The 13,243-nt window shown below is 35.3% G+C and overlaps 1 protein-coding gene across 1 annotated transcript in view; it reads left to right on the plus strand.

The window, feature by feature from the left end:
• The window catches only part of dgkaa (diacylglycerol kinase, alpha a), a 40,530-nt gene that overhangs the window by 11,509 nt on the left and 15,778 nt on the right, over positions 1 to 13,243 (plus strand). The window contains exons 2-7 of the mRNA XM_067371532.1: positions 7,165 to 7,263; positions 9,243 to 9,319; positions 11,931 to 12,060; positions 12,699 to 12,773; positions 12,858 to 12,907; positions 13,016 to 13,090. Of these exons, the coding sequence (XP_067227633.1) occupies positions 7,188 to 7,263; positions 9,243 to 9,319; positions 11,931 to 12,060; positions 12,699 to 12,773; positions 12,858 to 12,907; positions 13,016 to 13,090 (483 nt within the window). The 5' untranslated portion in view covers positions 7,165 to 7,187. The remainder of the gene's footprint in view (positions 1 to 7,164; positions 7,264 to 9,242; positions 9,320 to 11,930; positions 12,061 to 12,698; positions 12,774 to 12,857; positions 12,908 to 13,015; positions 13,091 to 13,243) is intronic.

The raw sequence follows: 13,243 nt of genomic DNA on the forward strand, positions 1-13,243 counted from the left end.
CTTGCTGAAACCTTGAAATCAATCTCGCAGCAGCATTTTGGACCATCTGTAAGTGCACTACAGAAGACTGACTTATACCACAGTAAAGTGAGTTACAGTAATCTAGACGAGATAGAACAAACAAGTGAATAATCTGTTCAAACTGTTTAACAGAGAGTACAGATTTGATTTTTGATAAACGCCGTAAGTGGAAGAAACATGATTTGACCACTGCACTAATTTGTTTCTCAAAACCCAGGTTGCAATCAAAAAGGACACCAAGATTTTTGGCACAAGGTGTAAAGTAGGAAGAGAGATGACCGAAGTGAGGGGCAAAGTCTTCATATGACTTGGAGCCAAACAGCATGATTTCAGTTTTGTTCTCATTTAACACTAAGAGATTCTGCTTCAACCATGTTTGTAATTCACTTATACAATTCAACAGAGGAGCTAAAACATACTTTTATGCTGCAAGGGAAAATACAGCTGAGTATCGTCCGCATAAAGGTGGAATGACACTCCATATTTCTCAAAGAAAGCACCCATTGGCAACATGAATATAGAAATTAAATAGGAGCAAGAATTGAGCCCTGTGGCACCCCACAAGCGAGTGGGTGTGATGACGAACCATGCTGGCCAATAGAAACACTAAAGCTTTTGTTAGTTAAAAAAAGATTGAAACCAATTCAATACCTTCCCTTGTAGACCAACACAGCTCTTCAACCTGGAGATCAAGATGTTGTGGTCAACCATATCAAAAGCAGAGCTTAAGTCTAGTAGCACCAGAGCTACGGTATTGCCTTATCAGTTTCTAGTAAAAAATCATGTACAACTTTTAAAAGTGCAGTTTCAGTGCTTTGTTGAGACTTAAAACCCGATTGAAATTTTTCAAGAATATTATTTGATGACAAATGGGACTGAAGCTGGGTCAATACAATTTTCTCCAGAATCTTGGAGAGAAATTGCAGGTTAGATATAGGCCTAAAGTTATTAAAGTTTGAAGAATCAAGATTGGGCCTCTTTAATAATGGAGTTACTGTAGCTGTTTTTAGGCAGTCAGGAACAACCCCAGTAGTTAGACTGGTATTAAAAATAGTTAAAAGATCATGTCCAACTGTACTGAAAATCTGTTTTAGAAATCTAGATGGAATAATATCGAGAGAACATGAAGTTGATCTTAGACTTTCAACAACGGCTCTACAGGATTCAAAGGAAACAGGCTGAAAATCACTCCACAACATCGGACTGCTTGAGCTCTCAGGTTGAATGGAGTTTACCAAGGGCAGGTTGGATCTAAGTTGAATGGTTTTCTCATTAAAAAAGGTACAAAATTGTTCACACAGTGAAACAGAAGCATCAGGAAAAGTGTTGACAGGGGGACAAAGTACAGAATCAATGACAGAGAAGAGGGTCTATTGGGTCTATGTAAATTGTCACCAATAAATTCAGATAGATATTTGGACTTGGTGGCCTTGACAGCTCTCTGGTAAACATATAAGGAATCTCTCCACATTTCATATGAGACCTGTAACTTATCCTTACACCATTTTCGCTCTGCTCTTCTACAAGCCTTTCTGAGGCATCTAGTTGAAGCATTTAACCAAGGCTGGGGTCTAGTAACAATACGTTTAGGCTTTAACGGAGCAATAAGATCCAGAGTAGACAAATATTTTTGATTAAAAGAATAAAAAAGTCTATTTACATCCAGCACAGGAGATGATACATCAAACACATGTGAATCAGTTCTTTCATAAAAGGCTGCAAATCTCTCACATGACTGAGTGTAGAAATAACGATTTAAACGAGTCCCTGAGGGTGTGGCAACTACTGGATCGGGAAAATGAGAGGAGAAAAGAACCAGTTTGTGGTCAGAAAAACAAGTTTCAACGATTTCAATATCAGATATTGAAAGTCCTGCAAGTCCTCCGCGTCCAGTTTTCCTTGGGCAATTATTAAACGTGTAATCCTGAGGAACAAGTTCAGAAAAGGGACTAGAGTCACCCTCTTTAACCCAGGTTTCCGTCAAAAATATAAAATCCATATCCTTTGTAGTAAAAACGTCGTGCAGGATAAAAGTTTTGTTGACCAGGGAGCGAACGTCAATTAATCCCATTCTGATCGGCGGGGCCTCGCAAGGCAAAGGATGACCTCGGTTCAGTTGACGGAGAACGCCGTGATTGACTCCTCCACCGTGAATCCGGGGAGGAATGGGGCGCGCGGGCGCATCCAGGAAGCCGGGGACAATCGGACGAATCCAGCGATAGGGCTTTTCCAGCGAGCATCTTGCCACAAAACGATCAGAAATGGGCCAGGGTGACAGTGAGGGAAAGTCGGAAAACCGTGTAGGTCCAAAGAGAAGCTTGAAGTGAAAAATGAAGTGAAAATAGCTAAAAAAAAAAAGCCAACAACAACACATGAGACGAACAGGGCAGACTGCTTGCCACACACACAGGCCAACCCGGAAGTTAGCGGCGCAAGGGTTCCCTTGGTTGAAAGCCTATGCATTTTTCCCATAGACTTTTGGAAAAGCGCAGAAAATAAGCTCTGTGTTTAACAAAGGGTTATGACACTTACATATTTTGTCTATCAAGATAATCTTTACAAGTTAACACAACATGTATAGATTTTGAAGCCTAAATAAAGTCGTCAGATATAAAAGGCTAACAGTAGGCTATAAACGGACTACAAGACACCATGGTCGTGGATCAACGTCGTCACCACTAAGGGTCCTCAAACTTTATTTAGAAAACAACTCTATTTAAAAACATGCTCACTGATTATGATCTGCGCTGTGTATGAATACTTATCCACTTTTTCATGAGAAATGCTGTCCAAATGTCCCGTTTTTAATGATGACGTCTAAAGTCCCCACCAAAGGAAGTAGTCCCTTTTAGCAATTTGTTAGCAACCGCCGATTTTCAGACACAGTAAAAGTTTAAAAAATCACAAGCGGGTTATAACTGGTGTGTTTTATGTCATAGATCAAAACGTGAAAGTATTTAGAGGCTTTGTTTACCACAGACCTTATTTCAGGCGATTTAGCAAAAACCCATTCAAAAAACCCATAGACTTTACGACGTTGGAACCGGAAGTCCTAAAATGCTAACTCGCATCCGGGTTTTGCCTACAAAAACGCGTCATCCCTGAGGCACTCTATTCTGTTGATTTCAACATTTACTTATAAATTATTAAAATCAAAAGTTGCATCTGTTAATATTATTTAATGGACCTGAGCTAACATGAACTAACAATGAACAGTTGTATTTTTATCAGCTAAGGTTAACAAAGATAATACTTTAACAAACGTATTGCTCATTGTTAGTCAATATTAGTTAAGGCATTACAAATATGGAAATAATGAAAACAATTATATATTATGTTCACTTTCAAATGAAAATCAACCCAAGTTTTACTCACCCTCAAGCCATCCTAGGTGTATGTGACTTTCTTCTTTATGATGAACACAATCTGAGAAATATTAATACATATCATGACGCATCCGAGCTTTATAATGGCAGTTTATAAAAGTGATGCATTTGTGTAAAAAAAAAAAATCCATATTTAACAAGTTATGAAGTAAAATATATAGCTTCTGTCAGGCCGCCTTGTGTAAACTGGCGTCACATCAGTTACACTTTCTTCATACGTTGAATACGGAAGGTGGTCCAGTGGAAGCTATATGTTTTACTTCATAACTTGTTAAATATGTATTTATTTATTTTTTTTACACAAACACATCGCTACTCTTCAGAAGGCCTTTATTAACCCCCCGGAGCTGTGCGGAGCACATATTTATGATGGATGGATGTGGATGGAGGCACTTTCTTCAGCTCATGGCAGTGAACCCCGTTCACTGCCATTATAAAGCTCGGATGAGTCAGGATATGTATTAATATTTCTCCGATTGTGTTCATCAGAAAGAAGAAAGTCATATACACCTAGGATGGCTTGAGGGTGAATAAAGCTTGGGCTAATTTTCATTTCAAAGTTAACTAATCCTTTAACTTGTAAAGTATATTTGTAAGAATAATCACAAAAGTATTTTTATACTGAATTTAATTAATGCTGATTTTACCAAATTATTTTTTATTTTCAACTATATTACATTAATAAGAATGAGATTTTTTTCACAGATTTTAAATTAGAACAAGAATGTGACATGAAAATAATGCAAAAATGTTAATTAATGCAAAATCAAGTCAAAATACAAAATATGACCTTGACATTTCTCCATTAGATTTATCTATTTGAATTTGAATGTGCCATTAAAACAAATTGATTTATGAGGTATTATTGGACATTTGATAAAATTACACAACTAAATGTACTTTTGTTTCACGTGTTTTTTGTTTTTCAGAAGATTATCTGTTAGAAAAGCATGACTTTTAAGATCAACTCTATTTGCATTCTGATTGGTTTGTTTAATGTAACCTTCTCAGCCAAACATTTTTGGACGCATCCAAATGAATATCTCTGCGCGCTATGCAAATTCTTATTCTGTCCCTCTGCCTCCCCAGCACCACCTGCCTAGATCTGCTGTAGGGGGTCTCCCTCTCTCTAGCAGCAGCAGCATGTTTCCCTTCATTTTATGTTCTGAGCATTTAGCAGAAGCATGTCGTACTTGCTCTGGAGCAGCAGCAGTCTAGTCCGCCAAGGCCAACCCTATGTACATTATATTTTATACATTATATCAATTTTATAATATTATTATTATTATTATTATTTATAATATCATTATATAATATTTACATAATAAAATCCACACAGTTGTCATGACTGAACTATACATAAATAAATGTAAAGTTAAAAATGTATGTTTCCTTTTATCTGTCAGGAATGATTGATAAGACTGCAGTGTGTATGTAAAATAGTCTGTCATGCACCGGCTATAGCTTCCGCTGAACATCAGAAAAGTATTGCTTCTGTTCTCCCAACTTTCTCTCTCACACACTCACACCCACCCACCCATATATACACCGAATAGGCAACACAAACAAAGTTCCTAGGCAACGACACTAACCTTTTGAGGGAATTAACTGAGAACGGTATGACCCTTTGTTAGCTCACATGAGATGAGTGGGTGTATGGGCTTCATTCTCTCTGCTTTTTCTGTCCTATCAGAGTTTTCGAGCTCTTTCATTCTAGGATGAACGTAAACTGCCATTAAATTGGATTGTACCCTTGTTCTGTTTTTTTTTTTTTTTTTTTTTTTTTTTCATGCTGACAAACTTCCATTAGAGGTTAGGTTAAGGAACTCCTCCTGATGTTCGAACTAGAACTTTGCATATGTTTGTTTGTTGGCTTTAAATATGTGGCTGATTTTCTATGTTCACAGACAAGTGGAGAATCACTATTATGGCTTTTACTCTGGCTACTATTATTAATTCTACACACACACACACACACACACACACAAAAGAAGATCTGTAGACATAACACTTGCTTTAAGTAGGTCACCCATTTATTCTCCATCTAAGCTGTTTGGCTTCTGTTAAAAAGTTTGAAGACACCTTAATGAATGTGCATAGGAAGAAAAACTTTAGTCTGGCACTAGCATGCTAATCTCCCTGGACAGCCTTTTTCCTTAATGAGAGTGCTGATCCATTTTCCATTACAGATGAGACCCAGAAACAGTGTTTCTGTACAATACACACACACAAAAAGAGAGATTTTGTCTCTTTCAGCCATAGGTCCTTGAACCAATGCTATGTACACACTTTCTTTTTTGGTCTTGTCAGCTGACATGGAACATTTTTTTTTATGTTATGCATAGACGTACATGAATATATGACTCTTAAACTATTTTCTGTCAGCATTCCATTGGTGTCATACATAAAAACATAAGATTAATATTTTATTCGGGAACACAAATTGTTTGGTAGTCATGTGACCATGAGCAGTGCACGTTTGCTGTTTTCTGTTCGCATAGTTTTGTTTTTTTGAGCATGTCACAGTGACAGTATGTAAATTAGGGGTTAATGTGACATGCTGATTTACATACAGCCAGGCTGGCATACTTTATAGTGTCTAATGTCAAAAACAATGTTCATATTATTAATTTATAGATCATTTTGCAAATATAAAAATAAAATAAAATTTTAAATATTTTTTTAAATTAAAGCAAATAAATAAATGAATAAGTTTGGGGTCTATAAGTTTTTTTTTTGTTTTTTTTTTATGTTTTTGAAAGTATGTTATGCTCACCCAGGCTGCACCTATTTGATCAAAAATACAGTAAAAACAGTAATATTGTGAAATATTATTACAATTTAAAAGAACTGTTCTCTATTTGAATGTATTTTAAAATGTAATTTATTCCTGTGATGCAAAGCTGTATTTTAAGCATCATTACTCCAGTCATCAGTCACATGATCCTTCAGAAATCATTCTAATATGCTCATTTGGTGTTCAAGAAACATTTATTATTATTATTATTATTATTATTATCAATGTAAGAAACGTTGTTGTGCTGCCTAACATTTTTGTTTAAACAGCATTTATTTAAAATAGAATTATTTTTGTAATAACTGTCTTTACTGTCACTTATGATCAATTTAATGAATCATTGCTGAATAAAAATAAAAAATACACTTTTTTTATAAAATCCAAAATGAAATCAAATTCTTGTATGGTGTAAGTGACTGTACAGGGCTTTTTATTTTTTCATGCATGAATAAAATCAAGATGTCTTTATTTAGCAACACTATAAATTCCTTTCATAATAGAAAAAAAGAAACACATTGTAAGATTTGAATGACAAATTATTCGGACACATTTAAAGTCTTTGCTCAGCCTTAAAGAAGAAAAAATAACCTTTCAGACACCAGAAGGTCTAAAGGTGAACTTTCAATTGTTACTTTCTTTTATAAAATATTTCACCATGTTCATGGAAAATTTTAGTATCATACATAATATCAACATTAGTATCAATGTTATTCATGCAAAAACATTTTAAAAGAATTTATGGTATGTGCCAGAGGGGATGTTACGAGACTGACAGCAATGTGCATTCATTGTATTTCCATTAATGTGTCTAGTTCTCAGATTTTCTTGTCTTAATGCCATTTGTGTGTTGAGGGTTTTCTATTTGCTTTAAGTGCATGAAAACTGCATCAAAAGTAAAGATGGATTTGGCTTTCATCTGTCTGTTTTCCTCTCACCAACCTTTCCTTTTCACTCTTTCAGTGTTATTCAGAGGCTCTGGCGTGATGTCAGACCCGGGCGAGTCGGATGACAGAGAGCTGAGGCCCATAGACTTCATCCAGCTTCAGCAGTACATTGACTGTGAGTCTGTGATGCCCACACATCCCTCCCACTCTCACTAAATGCTCGGCATCATTACAAACCATGACTCACTCTCAGTCCTTAAGTGCGAAATGACACTTTATTCTAAGGGTCGAAATAACATGCCAGTCGTGTGCATCCAAGACGTCTGTCAGCCCGGTTTACTTCAATTTTTCACTTGCATAAATATTTGATCCATAACTAGTGGTGGAAAATACTGATTCGATTTGATTGACACCATTCAGATACTGATAATGTTACTAAAATGATTTCACTTTGATAAAAATCAACATTAAAGGATTAGTTCACTTCAGAATAAAAATTTCCTGATAGTTTACTCACCCCCATGTTATACAAGATGTCCATGTCTTTCTTTCTTCAGTTGAAAAGAAATTATGATTACTGATGAAAACATACCAGGATTTTTCTCCATATAGTGGACTTCAGCAGGGTTCAACGGGTTGAAGGTCCAAATTGCAGTTTCAGTTAGAAAGATCAAGCGTGACATAGGCAGAAGTTCTGCGGTGGAGGAAAAACTACATCTAATTTTCTCCTCCAACTTCTTCAAAATCATTTGACTACAAAATCCTTTTTTTGTAAAGGGCATTTGGCCTAATCTTTGCACATTCCCTTTGTAGACACTGGATCTGTACTTTCACCTACGTCATGCGTGACCTTTGTAACATGATTACGTCATGTGTGCAGGTCGCAGAGCTAGTGCAATACAAGCATTTGTGGTTAAAATGTATATCATTTTAATTTGTTTTAAAAATGGCCAATCGTTTCGCTAGATAAGACCCTTATTCCTCATCTGGGATTGTGTAGATCTCTTTGAAGCCCTTTGATTTGGACCTTCACCCTGTTGAACCCCACTAAAGTCCACTATATGGAGAAAAATCCTGGAATGTGTTCCTCAAAAACTTTAATTTTATTTTCGACTGAAGAAAGAAAGACATGAACATCTTGAATGACATGGGGGAGAGTAAATTATCAAGTGAAAATTATAGAAGTGAATTAATCCTTTAAGTTTCTTACCAACATCTCAAATCTAAAGAAGCCATATTATGCTCTTTTACAGTGACTGGATTTAGTTTTGGGGATCCACTAGAATAGTTCATGCTTGAATGTTTAAAAACAAAATCACAAATTTTATATTGTTGCAGCACCTCTCGACCCAGTCTGTCAGTAATACTTTGTATCTTTGCAGATGTTCAAATAGCAACATTACAGACTAAAGAAAGTTGAAAATATAAAAAAGCATAATAGGTCCTCTTTTAAATTTGATATGTTGAGATCACAGAATAATTCAGTATTATTACAGTAGTATTATTAATAATGTACAAGCCTCATTGCTACTATGCAGTACATTTTCATGTTCTTGTCATATAAGCTTAACATATTGGTCAAAGTATTACAATCACTAATATTTTGGTTTGAGCGATGTAACCAACTTCTGCAAAGAAAAACTAGAAGTTTACTAAGAAATAAATATGTTTTTGTACCTCATTTGATAGTATGTGGGGCTAGTAATGCCAAAGTCATGGGTTGAATTCCCAGAGAACTCAATATATATAAACCATACTATGATATATTTTTACTTAAATTTTGCATTTAAAAAAAAATATTTTGACAACATTTATCAATAAAGTAACATAATTTTTGCAGTCATGTCCTGTAGTTGTTGCATCTGACCAGCAGGGGCTAACAGGGTCATGTTAAGTAGCAAAACCTTGGTTGCTCCAGCTCCATCCATGCATTTTATGCACGATTGAGATTTTAATACAGTAAGGTGTTGTAGGTATTTGCCTAAGTATGTACTGAGTTTCTGCTTAGCTTATTTGTCGCATAAAGTTAATGCAGATACAGTTCATTAAAAGGTGTGATGTCTGTGGTTAATTGTGTCAAAATGTCATCCTGTCCATTTTTTTCTTTCTCTCCTTCTCTGCCCCCTCTCTCTCACCCTGTCTATCGCTCTGCAGACTGCAGTCTAAAAGTAAAAGATGTGTTAAAGGAATTCAATGCAGATGGCAGGTTAGCCAAGTACAGACATGGAGAGGTGAGTGAACAGGCTGCCAGGGACCAACTGTCAGCACTCTGCTTTTACAGCATCTTAGTCCAATTACCCATGAACAGATCCATCCATCTCTGTAATGTGAATCACTTCACGTCTGGTTAAGCATATCAGAGCTCATAAGCTGGACGATTCAGAGTGTACCTGCTTAGTCACTGAGTGTTGTGTGTCCCTCAATACTGATTTTAGTAGCATTTTCCATTTTTATATGATTTTTATAGTGTCGCTCTGCGTTTATTAGGGTATCTGGGTGGCCTGAGTCAAAGCTCATTCACAAGTCATTATGACATAAATTGAAGAGATTATTTCACTTGTTTTTCAACTTGTTGGCAAAAAAAGCTATATGATTTAACCTTATAAAATAATGAATTTGTAAGGCCTTTAAATTAGTAACATGATCAACTTTACTGAAAAAAAACACTGTTGTTTACAATCATCTATATGCCTTGAGCCCTCTGATAAAGTAAAAGGAACTTTAGTATAATTTTTTAAAAATGTTCTTCAGGTCATGGTACATTTTTTATTTTTTTTTGTGATCTTTAATGATTTTTCTTTTTGGAAGAATCATGTTAAAGTGTCAGAATTAAATATGATACAATAGGCTTTTGTGAGGAACATTTATTTGTACATCATCAAAATATTGCATTGAATTATATGTTTTGCTCCCCACAATAAAAACTACAGAGCTTTGATCATAAAGCATTAAAGGATAAGTTCACTTTGAAATGAAAATTAGCCCAAGCTTTACTCACCTTCAAGACATCCTAGGTGTATATGACTTTCTTCTTTCTGATGAACACAATCACAGAAATATTAATAAATATCCGGACACATCCAAGCTTTATAATGGCAGTGATAGGGATCAATGAGTATGAGCTGAAGAAAGTGCTTCCATCCAAATCCATCCATCATAAATATGTGCTCCACACAGCTCCGGGGGGTTAATAAAGGCCTTCTGAATCGAATCGATGCGTTTGTGTAAAAGAATATCCATATTTAACAAGTTATGAAGTAAAATATCTAGCCTCCGCACAAGCCGCCTTCCGTATTCAACATACGGAGAAAGTGTAAAACTCTCGCAGTTCACAAAGCTTACGCTACGTCCTATGCCTTCCCTGTTCAACTTACTGAAAAAGTGTAACTGATGTGACAGCAGTTTACTTTCTTCGTAACTTCAATATGGAAGGCGGTCTGGCAGAAGCTACATATTATACTTGGAAGCACTTTCTTCAGCTCATTCTCGTGAACCCCATTCACTGCCATTATAAAGCTCGGATGCGTCAGGATATTTATTAATATTTCTCTGATTGTGTTCATCAGAAAGAAGAAAGTCATATACACCTAGGATGGCTTGACGGGGAGTAAAGCTTGGGCTAATTTTCATTTCAAAGTGAACTAATCTTTTAAAATATCATCTTATTAAAACAAAGTATTTGGAGATATGAAGTGGCAACTGATATTTATATGCATTTTATACAATTAGCCTTGTATACGGTTATAAATATCTCATTGATTTACATTACAAGCTATCAGAATTTCATCTTAATTTTTGGCCATAAAAATAACAGAATCTGCACCATATTGCATATTTTTGCTCAGTTTGGGCCTTTGAATAAAACAGTTTTTTTCTTCCTTAATTGTGAGTTCCATATTCTCCCTATATCATACTGTATGGGCCATAAAAGCCTGATGTATCAAATATGATAAAACACTTACAAAATATATGCAAGCTTTATTATTTTATTATATGTATTATTATACTTTTTTATTATTATTATTATTTATATTTTGTCTTCAATAAATTGTTCATCCTTGTCCAGAGTAATAATGCGTGACAAGCTATGCACCCTAAGCCTAAGTTTAATGGTTCCAATGACAACTGTAATAAATAAGCAACAGGAAGTGCAGTGTAAAATGGGAAGAGGCTGCTCAGAAGTCATGAAATTGTAGCTCTTAAAGATTTGCTATTCAGACAGGCTCATGTGGCAAAGATTTGCTCAGTATACCTGATCTGTGCACTTTTTCAGCTGACTGTGTGCTGACTTGGCTCTCAGAGTTTTGTTTCAGAATTGTGTGTTTGTCTCATTCTGAGCTTTATATTTTGCTTGTGTTGGGTACCTAAAACAAAAATAAACACTGAATGATGTCATGGAAATCTTATGTATGTCAGAATGGGAGGAGTATGTGAATTTAGCCTTGCTTTTCCTCTTTTTACTCCAGATAGAACAGCAGTATCCTGAGGCCTTTGAAGTTTGAATACATCTTGCTGTTTTTTTTCTCTGTTAAGAACTAGGACAGGAACAGCAGGCACTGTTAGAACTAGGATTAGGTTTGTAGTGCAGAATCTAATTGGTTCTCAATGACATCCCCTTGAGAAAGTTCCAGTGACTTTATTAGTTTCCAATAATGTGTGCCTTCTGAATGATCACCAAAATAGATGTTATTAAAAAGCCCAATGATATATTCAAAACACTATTTGTGTGAATAGTTTTTTTTTTATATTTGTGTATGTGTTCCTTAAATGCATAAAAGCTTTTAATGTAGCACACTCATCTTTCATTGTCAAAAATGATTAATCTCCTTCGTATTCTTTTAGTGCATTGATGAGGAAGGTTTCCGGCTCTTTCTGAAGACATATTTGGAGGTGGAGGACTTCCCAACTAATCTGTGCCAGCGACTGTTCAAATCCTTCCAGAACTCAGAGTCGGCAAAATCAGATGAAAACAGTGGGTATATGCTTGTATATGTATATGTACATACAAATATGGGGGGGGGGTGTCAGGGTTTTTTTCAGCAAAGATGCATTAAATTAAAGAAAAGTGACAATAAAGATATTTATAATGTTATAAATAAACACTGTTCTTTTGAACTTTCTATTCATCATATAATCCTGAAAAATGTTAGTTTACACAAAAATATTAAGCAGTGTGATGATTTCTGAAGGATTATGTGACACTGAAGACTGGAGTAATGATGATGAAAATTCAGCTTTGCCATCACAGGAATAAAATGAAATCTAGTAAAAATAGAAAACAGTTATTTTAAATTGTACTAATATTTCACAATATTACTCTTTTTTTACTGTATTTTTTAACAGATAAATGCAACCTTGGTGAAAATAACGACACCAAACTTTTGAATGATACTGTACATGTATAAACAAATCTGCAAGTGAATCAACAGATTTGGTCAAAATACTGGGAATCATGTTTATTTATTTAAACCCTTTTTATCATAGTTTGATTTTCATTTTTTAAATGAATATCAGTTCATTCTCTAAAACAATAATTATTTATTTTTAACAACACTTAAAAAGTCCTGTTTAATATAATTAAACTAATGAAACAAATGATTTCTCTCTAAGGGGAAGTCTTTCTGAAGGATGTATCCTGTTATTTCTCTCTCCTGGAAGATGGGCAGCCCAGGGACAAACTAGAATGTAAATCTCTTTTTTTGCCATTTCAACTATATCTAATGATCGTTGACAACTTTGCAATACGTCCCCATGTTTTTCCCTTCACAGTTGCCTTTAGACTCTATGACAGAGATGGCAACGGTGTTCTGGACAGTTCGGTAGGTGGTCTTAGCCTGAAAAGTAATCCACTACCAATTCCTCATTTTATCACAAAAGTGAATCATCATACTCAAATTACATCTGTATGTCATGTTTCTATGAAACAGGAAGTGGACCGCATTATTGCCCAGATGATGCATGCAGCAGATTACCTCGGTTGGGATGTGTCTGAACTGAGGCCTGTGAGTTGTATTTTGTTTGTGCGTGTGTAACATTTGCCGAGAAGAAGTGAAATGCCTCTGCGCTCGTCGTGACATTTTCCATCTTAACCACACCCTGCTGAAGAGAAATTCCTCTCTCATATTGCATGAATCAACTTGTAATGAAGCAAAGTA

This window comes from Chanodichthys erythropterus, chromosome 20, assembly GCF_024489055.1.
Source record: "Chanodichthys erythropterus isolate Z2021 chromosome 20, ASM2448905v1, whole genome shotgun sequence".
NCBI lineage: Eukaryota > Metazoa > Chordata > Actinopteri > Cypriniformes > Xenocyprididae > Chanodichthys > Chanodichthys erythropterus.